This window comes from Alnus glutinosa, chromosome 1, assembly GCF_958979055.1.
Source record: "Alnus glutinosa chromosome 1, dhAlnGlut1.1, whole genome shotgun sequence".
In the NCBI taxonomy this organism is placed as follows: domain Eukaryota; kingdom Viridiplantae; phylum Streptophyta; class Magnoliopsida; order Fagales; family Betulaceae; genus Alnus; species Alnus glutinosa.
The window spans coordinates 45,112,555-45,133,614 of record NC_084886.1 but is presented as its reverse complement, the minus strand read 5'-3'; the positions used below and the strand labels follow the sequence as shown (position 1 = coordinate 45,133,614).

The following is a 21,060-nucleotide window of genomic DNA, read 5'->3' as shown; positions in this document are numbered from 1 at the left end:
CACCCTTTCAAACTTTAGATTGCGACAATGTTCCATTTAAACTATCAAAAGATATCACTATGCTTAAAGGTTAGCAAAAAAATAAAAATGACCCTAATTTTTTTGTAATAAAACAAAAATATCCCTATAAATTTTTTTTAAAAAAACTAAACACTAAATTTTTTAAAAAAATAAAGGGGTGGTCGTCAAACCATCTCGACTACCCAAGGGTGGTCCGGCCACCACCCACAGGTGTTGGAGGTGGTTTAGCCACGTGTGGTTTTTTTTTTTTTTTTAAAAAAAAAAAATTAAAATTTTTTATTATTATTTTTATTGATAATATTCTGTCTTTATAGAGACATTGGCAATTTTTTTTATAATTTTTTTAAAAAATGTAATGAATAATGTAGTAGTTAGAGGGATACCATACTTTTTCCGAATTCTAAAGATAATTTGGAGTTCTACCGCGCGATACTCGGTGTGCATCAAAAAGGGAATATGCCTCGTCATGATTTTTCGGATTCTGCATTTTTCTCAGAAAGGTGTTTCAGATATTGAAAATATCATTTTGGAGTGGCTCTATCCGAAATTTATAATAAAAACCGGGTATAAATTTTCTTCAATTTGATTTGTATGAAATTTTATCATTTAGTACAGAAATTTCATATAAGAGTGACATGTGTCCTTTAAATATATGGGAAATACATATTTTTTTTTTATTAATATTATTAAAAAAACATGTGAGAAGCATAAATTATTAAAATATGTATTTTTTACATATGAAGAAACACATATTAATCTTATACGTAAATTATATAAATTTTTTTACATATTGAAAAGCTGTTCCCAAGTGGACAAAAAAGCCCATTTGTGAACAGTTTACGTGGAATATTAAAAAAACAAAAAATTAAACTCGGAGAATGGAGATTCTATCTGTATTCTGGATATCCGATTTTGCCAATCTCACGTGCACTTCACTCACATAGTCACATGTCCCTTTTTATTTTTCCAAGATTAAGGAGTACATAAAAAAAAAAAAAAATCCTTGTTAAGGATATTTAACAATAAAAATAGGAAAAACAAAAAAAGTAGATTAAAATATTTTAAGTTTATAACAAATTTAAACTTAAAACAATCTAATTATAAATATTTTAGACAAAGAAAATCAGAAAAAAAGAAAGCAATAAAATTGATATATATATATATATATATAGTCAGTAGTCAGGCTCTCCTGACTGAGGTAGGTAAAGGACACTTTCTGCTCTCCAAAATCTCACATTTGAGGATTTGACCATTTATATTAATTGACGCCCCCAAGACGCCAAAGAGGAAGCCCACCTTCAGTTATCGGTCTTCTCTTATCTGACACAGAGACACAGAGAGAGAGAGAGAGACCCTGATGAGCGAAGCTGACTGCATACTATTGCTGCGCAAAAGCGACAGCACTCGTCCTATGCTCTCCCTTTGATCTTTCTCTGTCTCCGTCATGGCGATCGCAGTGGCTTCTTCGTTCCCCCTCGGTAATCACGGTCACATGCCCCTTATTGTATTCTTTTGCATGTCTTAGACTGCTATGCTTGGACATGATGTTGATAATAGCTGAACTGCGAATTTATGGAATACCCATTTCGATTTGCGTGTTTTAGAAGAAACCCGTTTTGCTTTTCTGCAATATTTCAATGCCAAATGCCGAGAAAGAGCATATTTTGAATGGTTAGTTAGCTTTCCGATTATGTTATCTAGCTGTTGACAAAAGGCCAACGTGCAAATATTTGACTGCAAGGGCTATTTGCTGTTGTTGTTGGTTTTTTTTTTTTTTTTTTTTTTTTTTTTTTTTTTTTTTTTTTTTTTGTTTTTCCCTCTTTGGTTGCTGAGAACAGATTGGAATAGAATATGCATTGAAATTGTTGATTGTTTGTTGGTCCGTCATTTTGGGCGCTTGGAGTTGGAACCACAATGCCTCACCTCGCCTGAGCCTATTTCAACTCTGTTACTTAGTAGATTGATGCATTCGTGTCATGGAAGCCAAAACGAGACAAACTTATAAGATTTAACATCACATTTTCTTTTTATTTTCCTCGAATTTGTCTGTAGACAGTTATTTTAATGCAAATCGATATTTTCTTGTTTCCTTTTTTCACTTATGTCACCTGCCTTCATGTTTTGCATTCTTTTTTTTTTTTTTTTACATAATACTCCTTTTTTCTTCTTCTTTTTGTTTGACTATGGTGTTTTCAGGTCCTCATTGTCATTTATGTCATGCAGAAGGGGTTTGTTGCTCAACATCATATGGAATAACAAACAGCTGCTTGATACCTTCTTTTGATGGTCGAAGACTTCCTGATCCTGCTGGCATAAGGTGTATTTTAGTTGATAATTGAATAATTAATAGATCTAAGCTAGTCGTTACGATCTTCTTATATTTTTATATATGATACCAATTGGAACATTCCTTGCAGATTAGATTATGTTTCTAATAGCATTATCACTTTCTTTGGTTGCTTAGAAAATGTTTCATATAAGGTGCATGCATTAATAAAAGGAGTATTGTTTGGCATTTAGAATCTAGAACTGAGGAGGATTATTTATTATCTTTTATCAGGGAGGAAAGTCTTTTCATCTTGTTTCGTGCGCATTAAACTCTAAGAAGAAAACAATAAATTAAGATTCCGAAGTTTCTTCTCTTTTCCTCTCTTTTTAGCAACCAAATATTTGTAAAATATCCAATGCCAGAAGAGATACTCCACCTATTGCTATCTTAATTTGAAAGTAGACAATGGAAATTTGAAGTCTTGAAATTGAACTGAAGGGTATTATGATTAACATGAGAGATGGATGCGTGATCTAAACTCGGCATAAAATTCTTCACTTTCTCCATGAGTTTTTTGTGATTCCCTTTCTTCATCTCATTTTTTTCTTGGTATATGTACAATTTTATGTTATGAGTTTTTGAATGTTAATTTATTTTTCTTTAAGATTGATGCAAATCTACCTTGGATAAAAGGACTAATTGAATGCTTGCCATTTGATATAAATAGCTAAGGATAGTTTTAGATTTTCATCTTGTTTGATGCACATTCATTCCAAGAGAAAAAGAAAATAAATCAAAAGGTTTATTTTATTTTCCTCTGTTTTCCAGCAACCAAACATGGCATAAAGCATACACCAGTTATACCCATCGTAATGTCACCTAGATACCAGTGTATCTGAATTGTTTAACATGAAATGATGATCTACACAATGTATGACTATAACTAAGCATAAATTTTCATTGCTCATGCCTTTCTTTTGCAGTCATGAATTTATTTTTTGCTTTGTTGACATATTTTCTCTTTCCATTCTTTTCACCTAATATTTGCGTATGTAAATAATTTACAAAAATATGGAATGTGTTGGGTGGATACATCTCAATTGCAGTTTATGAACTTTTTGTACTGCCTTTAGTTCTGAAATTTTCAAATTTAATTTATCCTTGCTCTTTTTATCAAAAATTCTTTTTGTACATCAATTTTCAGATGCAAGAATCCATTTTTTGGATCAACACAATTCCATTGGCTGTCAGCAGGACATGATCTTTGCCTTTCAAAAATTTCAGTTGCTGCAGACTACCCAGATTCTGTGCCTGATTCTTCTAGTTACATGAGAAACCAAGCTTATCATCCTCTTGAAGAGGTGAAAGTTTCCAGAAGAATCCGGGACACCAAACTTTCTTCTGCTGAAATAGCAAGGACCACAGTCGAGGTGTGTTGCCTACAAGCACTGAAGGACATGATCTTTGCCTTTCAATTTTTTATTTTTCTTTCATTGTTATTGATAACCACAATTTTGGCTGACTGAGGGACACGATCTTTGCCTTTCAATTTTTTTTTTTTTTTTTTTTTTTTTTTTTTTTTTTTTTTTTTAAAAAAAAAAAAGTTTTATGACTAGAAAAGTAAGTTGGCCATCCATTTAAATGATGAATCCTATTTTTCTACCTGTGGACAAATTTAGGTAGTATCAGTGCACTTGGTATTCCGATGAATGGTCAAACTTTTCCTTTTGTCTTAGGCTAACAGCTGTGCTTTGCTGGTATTTCCTGGGACGGTACATTGTGAACCACACGAACAAATTTCATGGGCCGAATTTCAATATGTTATTGATGACTATGGAGGTCTGTTTTACTTTTTTATTTTTTAGTCTGATTTGAGTGGAGAAAATCATATTATTATATTCAAACTGATTTATTTCCTTTATTTATTTAGATATATTTTTTGAAATTTGTGATGATGCAAACATCTTAGAAGACCGTGGAGCAAGTAACCCTGTGGTGAGAATTTTCTTGCTTTTTTAATACATTTGATCGCTTTTTGTAATGAAAAATATGCAGCTTGAAAGGCCTCTTAGTTGGAGAACAACACTTTATTTTATAAGTAATCGAATTTCATTAAAACCAAAGGGCTCATCCAAGTATACATAGGACGTATACAAGAGAAAGCCCTAACTAGAAAAAGATAAAGGCATGCATGTATTATCTTGATAGATATTTATCTCACAATCTGAAATTATGATACATCGGGTGGTGGGTATTGACATGTCCATGGTTTAACTCTGCAATAGCAAGGCCAGGGTTCCATGTATAAGGAGGTGTTAGGATGGCAAGCTCATAAGCTGACATCCATAGTAGATTTAACATCACAATAGTAGTTTCAATAAGACACGTTTATTACTTATAAAAAAAAAAAAAAAATCACAATAGTTCTGACATCGTTATAGTGGTCCTGGCTATCAATCTTTTTCTGTAATTTCTTATTTAGGACAAGTTGCACGACTGATTTTAATATGATTACATTTATGATTATCAGAATGTGCTGATCGGAATGGAGATCCCAATATATGAGAACAGAAGGAAAGCTGGTGAATACATTAATAGTGATGAAACCCTTTTTGGAGATGATTATTTTGAGGTTAGCAATCACTTGTGCTTGGTTTCTGTAATATATTTGATAAACATCTTTATGTGTTTCTGATTCTTTGGAGTTACTTTATCGTTTGCCACTCTTGGTTTAAATAGGTTTTGGATTCTGAGCTATCTGATATTTCAGTGGGCTGGGAAATGCCAGATACTTCTACCTTGGTTCACCCTATTTATTTTGCTAAATTCTTGACGAAGGTAAACACTGCATGGGTTGGTAACTTTTAAAGTCAAACATTATCGTTATGTTTGTCTCTTACTAAATGAGTTCACCTTGCTCGTACATATATTTTGGACTTTTGTTGTTCTTTTTCACCTTAATAGTGGTTTTCTCTTGTATACTTTCTATTTACTAGGGTTGTGCCCCTCTGCGCTTTCTAATGAGATTGAATTACTTGTATATATAAAAAAGTAATCTTGATCTCTTGTGCAAAAAAAAAAAAAAAAAAAAAAAAAAGAAAGAAAAAGAAAAAGAAAAGAAAAGAAAAGTAATGCTCAGTCTCCAATAGTGAGCAGTTGCATCCAATAGGATAACTCATTTTGTTTAGGACTTGTTATTTACTAAATAAATAGTTCTTAAGTTGCAGAAGTTGTTGCATAGATATATCAGAATTCATTTAATTTTGCTGGCAAGTAGTGACCTTAATACATAATGATGCTCCGAATAGGAAGCGACAGAATTGACAGTGAGATCTCATGGCATTTTTCTTAGACCATTCTGTACCATGATGTGGTTAAATGATTTTTTTGAATATCCAATAACAATATATGTAGATATAGTTTTTCTTTCATTCAGAAGTATTTCTGACCAACGTATACAAATGGAAAGAAAAATGGTGATGATGTTATTGTAAATGAGTTTATTCATGAGCTTATAAGCAACAAATTACAGCTTATAGAACTCCTAAGTCCTCAATTAGTGCAATATGTTTGTTGACATGTCTTGGCAGATGAGAAAGGTTATGTTGGCATTCTCTGGTGGAAGTTAGGGTAACACAGAGGAATGCAAGTATTCAAACTTTTTTTTTTTTCTCCTTACGATTGAAAGGAATGAGATTTATCCTTTAATAAGAACTTGTCATAGGGCATGAAAATTGATTTGTAGAATCAAAACCTTAGTTGGTGTGATAAAAATGGGAAGGTTTCATTCTACCTTTAACTCATCCCATCCTTTTTATGCAGTATATTCTCAATGCCTAAATGGGATAAATTTCAAATGTTACTAAAACATGGTAACGTCATCTGACATTATGTGCAAATTGAGTGGAATGGCCTGTTTGATAGTATTTAGATGCCCATTTAAGTTTTGGCCACTAGTGCATATATAAATTAGCGAAGTCAAGTTCGACAACATGTCTGACCTCTGAATCATTGCCAATTTTTTCTCAAAGTTACTTGAATACTGTCTTCCCCTTTCATTTGGCAACGCTTGCGAGAAATGACAAGTATATGATTGATCTTCTTTTGGGTGATGTTTTATTTAAGTTCAAAAGAGATAAGGATCATATGACATATTTACTTATGTAAACCTTATTTCGCAATATGGGGGGGGGGGGGTTCCTTATCCATTGCTCTAAATTAAAAATTGATGAAACTTTAAGTGAACTATTCTGATAGGTGGACCATTTGTTTTTCCTTTCTTTTCTGTTCTTTTTTATTACTTCCTATGATAATGATTTATTGTGTACATATTTCTCGTAGGCTGCTAATATGGAATACAGTAAAATGATGGATTATCCATCAAATGGTGTTTCTATTTTGGGCTGCCTCAGGCCTGCTTTTGCCGATGAAGAATCATATATAAGGACGCTCTTTCATTGTGTAGATACAGATGGATATAACTCAGAGTGGAAAGGTATCTTGTGTTTCTTCCCCTCTGCCAATAAATTAGAGTTACCATGGAGAGTGGCAGGATATTAGAGATTACAGTAGATGCTGAGATGTTTAACTTGTTAAACTGACAAATTGGACCTACCTAGATCTTTCATCTATCAAGTTACAGAGACTGATGGGATTATTACATCGGGTGAATATCCATCAAGATTTGGTGATTGTAAATATTAAGCCACACAATAAGTCTGGGATTTCTTTGCAAATTCAGAATCTATAAGTAAAACGACATCTCTTGTGCGTGTGTGTGATCATTTGGGTGGATCACTAAGAAGGATAAACCTTAAAATTTGTTAATTACAAATCCAAAACCAGCTAAAGTTCTCTATTTCTGTGTTCATCAGGATCAATAAGTGGACTATATCTTGCTCTGTAATTTGTGTGTATGCATGCATGCGTGCATTTGTTCTCCAATATGGAGTTATGGTTTCTTTTTTATAAATAGAGAAATTTTTTATCTTTTAGATATGATCATTTGAAGTTTGCGTCTGGGGTCCCTATTTCAATAAAATTTCATTATTCATTAAAGAAAGCGAAAAAAGGTGTTGTTGCACTGCCCTGCCAATACCCTCCAGTAAAAGTTCTGAAAGCATTTTGTCGGCTAGATGGGGGTAGACAAGTCTACGTTGGTTGTTCCATCTGATTTTTGACATTCTGAATTGGATATGCAGTTTCCCAATTCATTTCTTATTAACAGCCTCCTTTTATTTTTGTAATTGATTTTTGGAGAGAAACTTCAATTATAAGTGAAGATTTAACTTTGACTTGTTTGCTCTTTCTAGCTAGTCGTATCTCCTATATACTCCCTGCTCATTTCTTTTAATGATATTTCGATTATATATATATATATATATATAGAGAGAGAGAGAGAGAGAGAGAGAGAGAGAGAAGTGAAGTGAAGATTTAGCTACATGGTGTGACACACTGCAGTGCCATTCAGCCCCCCATTTATTTTTTGCTGCATTAGGAAGAATGGGGCCTTATTCTGTTTGTGGGTGAAGGACAAAGAAAGGGAACGAGGGGTTTTATGATTGGAGAAAGGGAAGTGGCATGGTCACTCAGTCAGGTGGGGGGAACCTCTAGAATCAACCAACTGGAAAATCCTAGGCCCAGGTGCCTCCCAGCCTCCTTTCACCCACAGATGAAATAGGATGCAGTAAATCAATAATCTTTTTGATTGATTGAGGGTGTGTCAAAACCAAATTTAGTTAGTTTGCTGTTGGAATCTAATAAAAAAACAAAGATAGGGCGAAACAAAAAACTTTTGTTTAATTACACTTTATGCACCTATGGTTTGGATCGAGTTTTGTTGTCAATCTATGATTTAAAAATTGCACTTTACCCATCTGACGTTATATCTTTTTAAATTTTCGACCCCAAATTGTTGAAATTTGTGTGTAACATGTGCTTTGAAAGAGAGTAAAAACATGATAGTTACCTCATTATACTTTGTATACATTAAACTCATGAACCAAAAGTAAATACAATTAGACCTCAGATGGGTAAAGTTCAACGTTTTAAACTACATATTGGCAATTTGAACTCAACACACATCACATGTCAGTAAAGTATAATTTCTCTAAAAACTTTAATAGGTGAATACTGCAATGGTTCTATTTTTATTTTGGTTGCAATTGAGAGTTACTGGCATATATGCCTATTGCATTTTCAGTTGACTTCTTTGTTTTATGTTTAGATGGAGAAATCTTGAGCGAAAGTGGTCAAGGCAACACTGGGTCAACTCTGTACAGGTTGGAGATTATGAGAATAGAGCTATTCTCTGTGTATGGCGTCCAGGCATGTGTATTACACTTTCCATTGTCATATTTGTAAGTTTGACTATTATTGTCCTGACTTACCTGAAAAAATGGGTTTCCATAACAATGAATGTAAAGAAAATTGTAAACATCAGTTTAAATAAAATTGGCCCAAAAAAAAAAAAAAAAAAATTTAGCTTATTTTTTTTATCCATGCAGGTAGTTTAGAAAAAGGGGAATCCATCAGACCTTTTTTTGTTAAAATATTTCTTTTTCCTTCGAATATTTGCAGTCTGAAATTACATTGCAAGATTTTCAAGATGCTGAGCCCGATGTTCTTGCACATTCTACCCCAGCAATTGTAGAGCGGTTTGGTGAGAAGGGTATTAGTTGCAATGTTGCTCTCAAGGCTCTCTGCAAAAAGAAGGGCCTTGATGTTGAGGTAATCAATGATTCACAACTCTATTGCTTCATGATATTAAATTCTTGGTTCCTGCTTTAAAACCTATTAAACATGAAGTTCTATGCGGCTAATTTATTTCGTATATTTGTAGCACACCTTTTCCTATTGACAATTTGTCTTGGACACTTTTTGACACCAGTGCTTCATATTAGTTTGGACAATTACAGAACAGCCAATGGTTGATCTAAAAATGTGCAGAACCATGTTGTTGTTTGCTTCATTAGAGAAGCGTGTCATCAAGTCTTTAGTTCTGGCAGCACTTGTTGGTCTTGTTGCTATGGTTTTTCAGTGGGGTAGAACTTATGCTTTTTTTGAATATCTGTTGTGGAGGGGCTCGTTGGTTACAATCTGAAAGCTATGGACTTATGCAAAATCTTTGGTTCACCATATATGAACACAATTTTTAGTTTGAATAGTATGTTTACATGCATATACTTATAGTTTCTAAATAGGTAAATATATTTTAGCCCTCTTGACTACCACCCGTTTTCGAGTTGGCCCTACAAATTGACAAGTGTGACATTTGGATACACCAATTATCATTGTCTGTCAAAAACGCCCCTCCGTCACTGTTGTTCGTTATAATGGATGAAAAAGTGGTCACGAGCTGGATTTGAACCAACACCGCTGGGGAAAAGCAAGCCATGCCTACGTTCAAGAATGATGGCGAGACAGCAGCGTTGTTCATATTCAATCAAGTCATAGCAAGGTTCGGAGTCTCAAAACAAATTGTCACGGATCACCGGCTCTAGATTCGGTGGCCAAACCCTATGTTCAGATTTTATTTTTTCTTAAAAAAAAATAATTATTGTTTAATAATTATAAAGGGAAAATTTGGTTTTCAAGAGTCAAAGTGAGAGTATTTTCGAAAGATTTTGGTCAAATTGGTCACATGCAAGGCACATGACCACTCTTTCATGCATTTTAATGTTTGACGCTAACGGAGGGGCATTTTTGACACAAAATAGTAATTTAGTGTATCCAAATGTCACACTTGTCAGTTCGTGAGGTTAACTTGAAAACGACTGGTAGTTCAGGGGGCTAAAGCATATTTACACCTTTCTGAATATTATATATTTTACCACAATTGAAATTTCATAATCAATTTAAGGTAAATAGTGCATTATTGATTATTTACTCTGCTGGTATAGGGAGCTCATTTGATTGGGGTCGACAGTCTGGGCATGGATGTTAGAGTTTTCTCTGGGGTGGAAGTACAAACACATCGTTTTCCTTTCAAAGTCCGGGTAAGCTATTTAAATTGCATCTAGGGAGTGCACTCTCTTTCAGGCTATGTTAGTTATGAATTCTACTGTTGTGGAATTCCATCAGAATAATATGACTGTGACCTTAGAATAGTTTCTACAAATGTTAGAGAAGGATGTGAACAGTATGCAATAAGAGCCTATTCAGCAGCTGTTTCAATTATCTGATTACCATGGTGACTAATGATGTTTCCAGATTTGGTTCGCAAGTTGTTAATGTTTGTGGGGAAGGCAGTTTAGTGCCAGTAGCTTGCTTTTATCTGAATTATGGATTTTCCCTGAGCAACCTCTCCTAGATCTGCATAGTTTTTTTTTCTTTAGTTTTATCTGAGAATTATTTAATTCATTCATCTTGGCCTTAAGGTGTTTTGAGTTTTATGACCACCATGACATCTACATTCTTCACTCTCTAGCAGGAAGAGTCGGAGGTGGCGGAGGCGGAGATGGGCTTTTCGCTTTCTTCCTCTGCCTCTGTCAGAAAGTCAAAATGACCTCCAACTTCTTTCCAACAGAGGTCATTTTTGTTCGCCTCTGCTCCAAAATGTAAAATGCGGAATCAGGCAGAAGAGAACTGCGTGACACTATGGGAGTCGAATCCAAGATTTCCATCGTGGCTCACCCAAAGTTGGGATGAAGACCGTCTAATTTTGAGACTTAGAGCATGTTTGTGATTGCGTTAGAGAGCTTAAAAAGTACTCTTAGTATCTAGAAAGTTGTGCTAAACAAAACTAAACTTCACAAATACTTCTTTGACTTTTTTGCTATAAAATTGGCCAAAACGCAATTTTGGCAAAAGCTTAAATGAAGCTTTTGGTGAAAAGCTCTTTTTGACTTTAAAAGCTCTATTTCCCAACGCAATTCTAAACATCCTCTTAGACTCTTCTGGGACGAAAACCTTCAGCAAGACAGAGTGAGACGAAGAGGTGAACAGTGCACTGGTAGTGGAAGAGCATTTTATAGTTGAGTGTGTTAGAGGTGGAGTTCCTATTGTTTTCATGGTTGTCCGAACTTTGTTTTAGCTCAAAAACTAAAAGCTCTGGAATCCGACCTAAAAAAGTGGAATGGTATGAAGTTTGGATTCGAACAAAAGGGCTCTTCTTGATGATATAAAAGGGCTGGATGGGATTTTGAAGGGAGACCTCTTTCTAGTGAGGAGAAATTGAGGAAGGATGCTGCTACAATTGAGTTAGAGAAGATTATTCTTTTGGAGGAGGTGAGCTGGAAGCAAAAGTTGAGGGCGTTGTATTTAAGAGGGGCTGGGACACCTTTTCTAGTTTTGTTAATATCGAGGTAGGTGACGGCTCTCAAACTAGGTCTTGGCATGTTGTTTGGTGTGGGTATTGTCTTATGAAGGAAACCTTTCCAGAGTTATGTTGCATTGCAATGGATAGGGGTGCTCTAGTGGCTAACCACATGTTACCTCACAATGATGAGGTGCATTGAGACACGAATTTTAACAAATTATCTCCTCAAGCATCACATCATATTGATGGATTGGTATTGTACATGTAAAAAGAGTGAGAAAACACTTGATCACCTTTTTCAGGTGTTTGATTGGAACCTGATCACATTCTTGGATCGTTTGATTGGAACCGGACTGGATCGAAGACGCAAGGGACTCCGCTTAGCCCGTCTCATTCCGAGTTCTCTAACATTCCATTCGTCGAAAATTCTGCGTGAGAGGTCGCCGGAGGTTTGTTCTGGGTTTTTCGTTGAACCGTTCCTTCTCTGATGAATCAAAGGATTCTCTGCTGGACATCATAGAGGGTTCTCCTGGGTCTGGGTTGGACATCTTTTCGTCCTCCCCTCTGAAGGAGCTGATTCTTCTCCTTCCGGTGGCTCCGACAGCTTCTTTGGCAGCGCCGCTGGGATCTGTCCCTTTACGGGTAGGAGCTGGGGTGGATTCCACTGTGCAAGATTTTGCAGTCTCTTTGTTACCCTCTGGTTCGTCTACATCACCAGCAGACGAACCAGTGGCATGCTCTCAACATCCTACCTTATGGGATGTTAGATTAGATGCTGTTTGGGAGGCTGATGTTTGGAAGAAGGGTTTTGAGTTTTGGGAAAGGCTGTCCTTGGACTGGGCGTTGGATGAGGGTAACCATCAGGAGTTCTTGGGCATCCTGGACAAGATGATAGCTCACAAAAAGAAAGGCCTTTGTGGGTGTTGTTGAGGTGTTTTGTCTTTGGGTTTTGGGTGTTTTCCTTCTGGTTTGGTTGGGTTTGTTTTGTGGGTTACTTTTGGGTGATCCTTGGGGGTCTTAGAGTTTAGCTCTTCTGGGCTTGTTTGTTTTCTTTGTGGGTTGGCGTTGGTTGGTCCTTTGTATACTCCTGTGTGTACGCTTTTTTAATAAAATTTCTTACTTATAAAAAAAAAAAACCTTTTTCAACTGTGATATTGCAAGAGTCGTGGAATTTCGTTTTTCATATGTTTGGAGTTGATTGGGTTGTTCTTAGACGGGTGTTGGAGCTCTTGGCGTGTTGAAAACGAAGGTTTTTTTTTGATTTTTTTTTTTTTTTAAAGTAATTTAATCTCATAAAAAAGCACAAAATGGAGCAACCCAAGTACATGAGAAGTATACAAGAAAAATACCAATCAAGAAGCAAAAGAAAAACACAAATCAAGAAACTCTTAAGAAATTAGGAAAACAAGAACAATTATAGACCGCCATCCAGGTATAAAGAGTTTTGAACACAATGGTTTTTAACTCTATCACTGTAATCTCACAAGTTTTTGAAGTTTCGAGTATTGCATTCTCTCCAAATGTACTGCATTAAGCATAGAGGAATCAACTTCCACACTTCTAAATTGACATCTCCAACAAGCCAACAACACCACTACCCGTTAGGGCATACCCTACTCAATCCCAAGAAGGCAGAAAACCGAAACCCTGGCTACTTCACATCGGAGCAAAAGATGGTTAACTGTTTCTCTGCTCCTCTTATAAATATAACACTGATCTACCACAAGGACGTGCCTCTTTCTCAAGTTATTCTTAGTGAAAATCTTCCATAAAGCTGTCGTCTATGCAAAAAAACACCACTCTCGAATGAGCCTTATTTCTCCAAATGCACTTCCAAGGAAAGGGAAAGCCAGTGGATGGAATAAGCGTTTTGTCAAAAGATCCTACCTGAAACATCCGCCTTTTGGAGGGGTCCAACAAATTTTATCCTCACCACCCCGTCTCAACCAGAAAGAGTACTCAAGATTAAAAAATGAGGCAATTCGCTCTACCTCCCAGTCGTGCTCTAATCTAATGAAGGTGATGTTCCACCGTAAGATTTCGTTAGAAAGCTACAAGTGAACCACCATCGAAGCCTCGTTCAATCAAGAAATACTATACAACTCTGGGAAGGCTGCCTTCAAGCTCTGATTTGCGCACCAAACATCATGTCAAAAGCTGATCTTTGACCCATCACCCACATCAAATCTGGCAAATCTACAGAATTCCCCCCATTCCCTCTTGATATTTTTCGACACCCCGACCTCAAAAGACCCACTAACCTCATTAGAACATCACCCCCCCCCCCCCCCCCCCCCCCCCCCCAACCTCGAAAGACCCACTAACCTCATTAGAACATCACCCTTCCCAAATACTGCCATACTTAATATCCACAATTGATCTCCACAAAGCTTTACTCTCCGTGGAATGTAGTCACTTCTTGTTTAATGTGGTGCATTTGGAAAGAAATGAATGCTCGAAGTTTCGAGGATTGTGAGAAGACAAGTTTGGAGTTACAACTTTGTTTTCTTAAATCACTCTTTGTTAACGCCCTTCTCAATATCTATAGCTTTGTAGATTTTTGTGCATTCTTTCTTTGTCCTTGATCTTGCTTAGTGTTCTTCTCTTGTATATGTCATGTGTACTTGGGTTATGCCCCTTGCACTTTTAATGAAACATGATTCCATGATTAATCTGCAGCCCTTTCCCTGTTCTGTTTCTGCCAACCCCATTATGATAGAATTGTTAGGTTTGTGGTATCCACCACACTTTCCCTGAGTTGTTTCAAAAAAAAAAAAAAAAAAATTCATTTGCAGAGTGAGGTTGATCATTCACCTTCATTAGTCCTCCCATGTAATTGGTTTCCGCAGTTGCTGATCACTGACATGGCCATTGCTGATACTTCCCAACCTCCGCCCTTTGTGGCTATCCAGAGCATCTTGTTAATTTCTTCAATCTCCATGCTGTTAAGTTGCTCTATGGGCTTATATAACTGCTGGCCGTCGGTGTCTTTATAGCCAAAGCCTGAGACAAATTACGTGAATATTGCACAAGAGAGTCTTGCCACTTTATGTTGTTGGTTTGTGAACAAGGATACGTCAATCATGCTGGCAATCTTGATTCAGATGTTGAGACTGGAGATGCCACTACATAAAACTGACATTAGGTTAACAGGTTCTGACCTGTGTTTCAAGAGCGGTTGCTAGGCAAGGTCTGATTTAAGACTTTTTTCCTTCGATTGAAAGCACTGAAAGAGTATGCCCCCCTTTTCGTATCAGACATGCTTGGACCTGACTGAAAACTGTCTATCTATATTATGTAGCTTCTTATTGTTCTCTTGTTCCGCTAAAAGGAGCAATTCTCCTTGCAGGAATGGATGAGAAAGGTTCAGAACATTTTTTATTCATAACATTTTCTCCTTTATTCTCAATCATTCAAGTATTTACAGAGCATGTCTGAGGATAGCAGTTTCTCGCACACTTTTATTCACAATTTCGGTGTTCATGTTGTATTTTCAGGCAAAATCCGAAGTTGCAGCTGAAAAGCAGATTCAGCAACTCATGTTCCCAAGGTCTCGCCGCAAAAAATTGAGAACTCATGGGGTTGGAATTCGGGATGTGAATTCATTTTAACTCTTCGGTTGGTACTATCATGAGGATCAGTTTCAAGATAATTTCAGGCTCAACTTATTTAGAAGGGGCATATCTCTCTCCTTTCTACCCGTTGCATGTGCCCTGAAGACTTATAAGTTCTTTTTGTTCCTTGTACTAATGCTTTTGTATATTAATTTTTTGACAGTCCCAGAATAAGCTGAAAGCTGATGGCAGTGTCTCAATAAATTTTTTGATTTTTTCATATTAATTCTGGGAGGTTTTGATATAGTCCATTAGTCCTAGCGATTCAGTGGCTTAGGTATTTTGGCCCCATCTTATGGGACTTTTTGAAGTTGACTATGGAGTTTGTTTACATGGGGAAAACAGTAATTTTGAAGGGTTAAAACCCGACCGGCAGTATATTAATTGATGAAAGGAAGTGCATAAATTCAATAGAATGGAGAAAAGGGGAGTTTTGTACAACTCCTTGGTCAGGAGGACTATGCCTCTTTTAAAGAGGATGAACAGATCAGTGAGATGCTGAAGTCGTCTTTTCAGATTAGTTTGAAGAGTGATCACAACCTGTAAGTTATGTGAATTCAGATTGTTTCTTGTGTCGAACAGTTTGAAAAATATTACCAATTAAAAATGTGGCATGTTACCGAGACAACAAAAAAAGCTTTTTTTTTATTCTTTTTTTTTCACTTTAGAAGAGATGTTCTTCTTTAGTAAACCAAAAAACGATTTTTAAATCAAAGCTTTTCTACAGCATAAAGCGTAAGAACTTGATGAATGTATACTCAATTATATATTGGTAACATGTCATCTTTTTAATTAGCATTTTTTACGTCATTTGATGCAAAAAGATGTGAACCTGAATTCATATAATTTGAGAATAGTGGATTTCTCATTCGTTGAAGCAACTCAAAAAGTTTCATGTTGGTAAAAGTAAGCCTTTGAAATTTAATAATATATATATATATATATATTTTAATTTGTTGAAAAAAAGTCAAAATTTTCACTCATGCTTTTTTGAGATCTATTTTATTTGGGACATAAATTTTCTATAAATTGGGTTGTAATTTTTTTTTTTTTTTTTCTACAAACCAGCTTTTAAAATTAACGTGTTCGTTAAGCATGTGAGAAACATATAGTTTCTTTTTTAATAACATTTATTTCTCACATGCTTTTTGAATTGCATTAATAAGAAAGTATTTTCTTTGGATATTTGTCCCGAGTAAAACTTCAAAACCAAATATATAATTCCTCAAAAAAATTTCTGCTGAAATTTCTTAACCTAAATAATGTATGTAACTCTTGGATTTCACAGCTTGACCAACTGTATTTCGTAAATGTCATTATATTATACACACCCCGGTTTGGAGAGAGAGAGAGAGAGAGAGAGAGAGAGAGAGAGCCTTTTTTAAAAAAATTTATCACAATATTTCTTTATGAAAGGACCAAAATTGAGGTTTTTTTTTTTGTCTTTTTTTTATGAACTAAATTATTTTATACCAAACTCAAATAGAATAATTTCTCCAGTATAATTGGATACAACCCCTTTAAGGGGAAACACTCTGCCAAACTGGGCAAGAATTACAACCAAAGAATAGAAAACAGAACACAATCAAGCTATCCCAATCTATACAGATTCCATTCCTTAATAAGCTTCTGATTAGTAGCCGTATCCTTAATTCTACAACTAGCCATAATCTTCGTCTTCACCTCCCAACGAATACGAGCTATAATTTGTTCTTCAGTTCTGGGAACATTTTCATGGAGCAAATCATTACGTTGCCTCCATAAGTGGTAGACAGATGCACCCAAACAAAGTCTACAAAGGGTAGTCCAGAGACTTTTTCCATTAAGATCAACCGAGTTCCACTCTTCTATGTCCTCCCATTCTTGTCTTGGATTGCTAATGAAATAGGCAACAATCACCTTCTTCCACACTCTACTACTGAAACTGCAAGAGAAAAACAAATGATCTCTACTCTCTAAGCATCCGTAACAAAAAGGGCAGAGAACATAACCCCAAAGACTCATTTTGTCCTTAGTGGGAAGAGCATCCCGAAAAACAAGCCAAAGGATGAATGAGTGTTTAGGAATAGCTTTAGAGAACTAAAATGTTCTCCACCAAGAAACAGTAGGTAGTTTCTTTCTAAGCACCTCCCATATCTCAGAACAGGAATATGTACCCTTCTTAGTCCTCCAAACAGGCATATCATTGCCTCCAATGCTCAGGAAGTCTACATTGAATGGCAGCTATGCTGTCAGAATTTGCTCCATTCCAAAATCAATCACCATTGCGAATAATAGATGACACTTTAGCTTCCAGATGACTACCAGCATCATATACAGCCCAGAAACCATGAACATCCAATAAACATCCATCTGAATGCCAATTGTCGAACTAGAGAAACACTATGCTTCCATCACCAATCCAAAAATGCAAAAACTGCTTAGCTAAATCCGAGCTTAAGGATTTTCCTCCAGCTCCAAGGACAAGGATATAAATTTGCATGCAGAAATTGTGAACCAAAAATCAACTAGGAGATTTTGGACAAAAATTTCCCTCCATTCAATTGGTCAGACAAGAGAATGAAGAAAAGAAAACTGTAAGACTTGGATCTTTTTATGTGGTGCCAATGCCACAGGAAACAACAATCTTAACTGAACCAATCACAGCTATCAGTGGCTTAGTTGAAGTCAAATTTTCAATTTTTCAGAAACAAAGTGCAGCATTAATTGTGAGATGCAATATTAAATTTCTTTTTTCTCTTTCCCAAAGTTTCCTCAGCAACCAAAAGGAGGGAAGGAATATTTATATGCCACAGAGAACTTTATATTGGCTTAAAGATATAATATTGAACATTTTTTACTATCATTTCACAACCTGTGATTTTTTGTCTCCATAAGCTACCTTGCCACTGAAGTAATTTGCTTCATAAACTTATATCATAGTTATAAATATTATAAAGTTAGATACCTCTCTAAGAGGATGGATTTAGAGAGAGAGAGAGAAAGACTTACTGCCACAGCTGACCAGTGAATGGATTTGAGCTCATTGCGCTCAAGAATGCTTCTATATGAATCATTAGGAAGGTTAGGGAGAGTATGGTGTGGTGTCTGCAGCTTCTGCATCTTCTGGTTCAGTAGTTGTGCCTGCAGCTTTGACGTGTGCAGTAGCTTGAGCAGTGGCTTGAGTGTGTGCAGTAGCTTGAGCAGAATGAGTTGATGTAATACTGGTCACATGGATCTTACAAGATTTCTGGGGAACACTACTCACCCAGGTGGAGTTCTGTTGATGTTCCACCCAGGTCCAACATAAGTGGCTCGGCTTTCATCATCTCAGAGCAGCTAACAGCTTCAACAATCAACTCAGTCATAGGCATATAGCTCGCATATTGTATTGACAATCTGATACACTATCTTGACAAATATTTGTTCACCCAAGTTGGTGCTTTACATGATTTCAAAATCTCAATATAATTATTGGCACTGTCAAAACTCAACAACGATCGTGTATAGAGTCATCTGAATCATATTCAGAAAATAAATTACAGTCTGACTCTTCAGAACTACACTGATTATCAGTCATTTCATCACCAAAAACATCATTTGACCGATCTTGTTCTAGACCAGGGCCAGCACTTTTCTTGTATAACCCCCTGCTCCTATCCAAAAGCCCTTTCCTCAACATGCTTGCGAATCTTTCCCTAATTTCTACAAGGGGGTGTCTCTGCAAGAGTTGCTGATGGTCATAGGCTTCCCTCAGAACGACTGTCTGAGTGTCATTCTTCTTGGAGATGTAAAAAATGGTGGGATGGCGCTCAAACACTTTAGTGAACTTCTGGGGCAAGGCCAGTGGCTTACGGAGGTTGCTCACATTCTTCCGCTCAGTTCTCTTTTGTATGGTTAGGTGAAGAAGCTCGTGAAAGACTCCAACAATCCTCTTCTCAGATACATCTGTGCGGGGGTCCAAATGTAAGGCATCAGAATATGGAGAAGTGTAAGGGAGCCTCTGCCACTCTCTCAACCACTCCATACATTTTCTTTTCAACCCAAAACCCCTCGTAAATCCAATCGGAAAGGCTAAGCAACCATTTTTCACGTCTTCTTCGTTCTGTTGTAAAGCAGCATTCTTTTGCAATTCGGAAACGGCAAGTTCATCATCCCAGGACAAGAGTTTCAAGCCATCGCGCTTGTCAGGGAGGTGGACCAAAGAGAAAAACTCGGGCCGCAGTGGAATCAATGAATGATGGTAATCATACGGCAAACCCAGGTCCCATTTCAGCTGGTCAACAGTTTGTAAAGGAAGGGTCCTGTCTCTGGTGAGCATGAGCAGTTTGCGGAGCCTATTGACAAGATCCATCTGATTCTGCTCAGCAACATCGAGTTCTTCTTGGTGGAGTTCTAATGCTTCAGGAGTCAAGCTGAAACAGGGGACAAGAGTGCCTCCACTGTCAAAAACATGAGACTCGCGAAAAACAGTAGGATATCTCCTAACAAAGGTGGAGAGCTTAAGATCATGGGGTAGACCAAGTTGCCCACGATGGCGAGAGAGGTAGTATATGGGAACACATTGCCGAGAAGTAGAAGAGATAATGGAAACAAGAACCCAAGCTGCTCTGATATCCCTCTCACCAGTTACAACAGCATCCAGTGCCCTGTCTTTCACCCATTTCAACTTTACATTCACCAAACCACACTTCTGCTGGTAATTAAATCCTCGCTGACATTCATAGAGAAAACTCAACCCTCCAACCCTTCCGAAAAACAACCACTGGACCATTTTCTTCTAGTGATAAAAATAACCATGGAATGGGTCCAAGAAACTAAACTTTGGTAAACAAGAAGTTCGATTGGGCTGAATCATTATTGAAAACAAAGGAAATGCTCCAAATGGGAGCTGGGATTTATTTGGGTCAGTTCGAAATCAATAAAAACTCGTTGAGAGAACCCAGATTCGAATTGTTGCCTAAAAAGAGAATTTGGAACGAAAAGCCCAAACAATCACACCAAAATCAGAATTTGGAGCAACACAAACCACGGAAAAACAAAGGCAACAAAATATCGGCAATGTTTGAGGAGTTGAGAGAGTTACCGAAGTTGCCTCCACAGTAGGTTTTGACTTGTGCAACCCGGGCTGTTGGGATTTTTCAAATCTGTGTTGAGTGAACGATGCTTTAGTCTCTGGAAAGGGGATGCTTCGGAGATGATGGCTGATGGGTGGCGGCTGTAGAGTTTGACGGGGTTTTGTGAAGGGTGGTGGCTGCAGCGGTGGTGAATGATGTGGGTTTCGGTGTTTTGGCTTGATCCCTGATGGTTAAATAGATGGTGTCTTTGGGCGATGAAAGCTGAGCTTTGCCGGTATTTCCTGGGACGGTACTTTGGGGAACCACAAGAACAAATTTCATGGGCCGAATTTCAATATGTTATCGATGACCATGGAGGTCTGTTTTACTTTCATATTTTTTAGTCTGATTTGAGTGGATAAAATCACATTATTATATTAATTTTATTATGATTCAAACTGATTTCTTTAATTTATTTATTTTTCGCATTTCTTGCCTAAAAAGAACTCGGACTACGCACAACCCCATTAGCAGCTAGCATTGATCTTGTATAGATTTGTGAATGGCTAGATTCAACCGGAGCCAGAGAAGATAATGCAGCCGTGAAGCCGAAAGCTGGGGATCCGAGCGGCGGTGGAGGTTTTGATAAAGCGGAAGGGTACGTCGGAGGAAGAAGATGCAACATGGGAGAGTAATTGGAAGCTTAGAATTATATTTTCCTTATCTTCCTTCCATTGGAGAGCGACTCTCTCGGAGCAGCCTACCCATTATCATTATCCATTTAATTCATTCTCTCATACCATCATCCATACACCCATTTCACAATTACCATTCAGAATAAATACAAATTTAAAATCTGTT

The 21,060-nt window shown here is 36.7% G+C and overlaps 2 protein-coding genes across 4 annotated transcripts; one reads left to right on the top strand and one right to left on the bottom strand.

Annotated features, from left to right (window-relative positions):
* The first annotated feature begins 1,255 nt into the window (after nt 1–1,255).
* LOC133852228 (uncharacterized protein At3g49140) lies at nt 1,256–15,389 on the top strand. 3 transcript variants are annotated; one of them, XM_062288938.1, is made up of 12 exons: nt 1,276–1,499; nt 2,218–2,338; nt 3,495–3,720; nt 4,027–4,129; nt 4,221–4,285; nt 4,821–4,922; nt 5,030–5,128; nt 6,632–6,785; nt 8,517–8,617; nt 8,870–9,019; nt 10,192–10,287; nt 15,047–15,389. In XM_062288938.1, the coding sequence occupies exons 1-12, from the start codon at nt 1,466–1,468 to the stop codon at nt 15,158–15,160; spliced, it is 1,365 nt and encodes a 454-aa protein (XP_062144922.1). In that variant the 5' UTR covers nt 1,276–1,465; the 3' UTR covers nt 15,161–15,389. The 3 variants fall into 3 exon arrangements, 2 of the variants coding, with proteins under 2 accessions (XP_062144922.1, XP_062144930.1); XM_062288946.1 differs by having other exon boundaries at nt 1,278–1,499; nt 2,245–2,338; XR_009895907.1 differs by lacking the exon at nt 15,047–15,389 and having other exon boundaries at nt 1,256–1,499; nt 8,517–8,649.
* Nucleotides 15,390–18,212: 2,823 nt separating this feature from the next.
* Nucleotides 18,213–20,585, bottom strand: LOC133852204 (protein WHAT'S THIS FACTOR 9, mitochondrial). Its single transcript, XM_062288909.1, has one exon. The coding sequence runs from the start codon at nt 19,914–19,916 to the stop codon at nt 18,633–18,635; it is 1,284 nt and encodes a 427-aa protein (XP_062144893.1). The 5' UTR covers nt 19,917–20,585; the 3' UTR covers nt 18,213–18,632.
* Nucleotides 20,586–21,060: the final 475 nt, after the last annotated feature.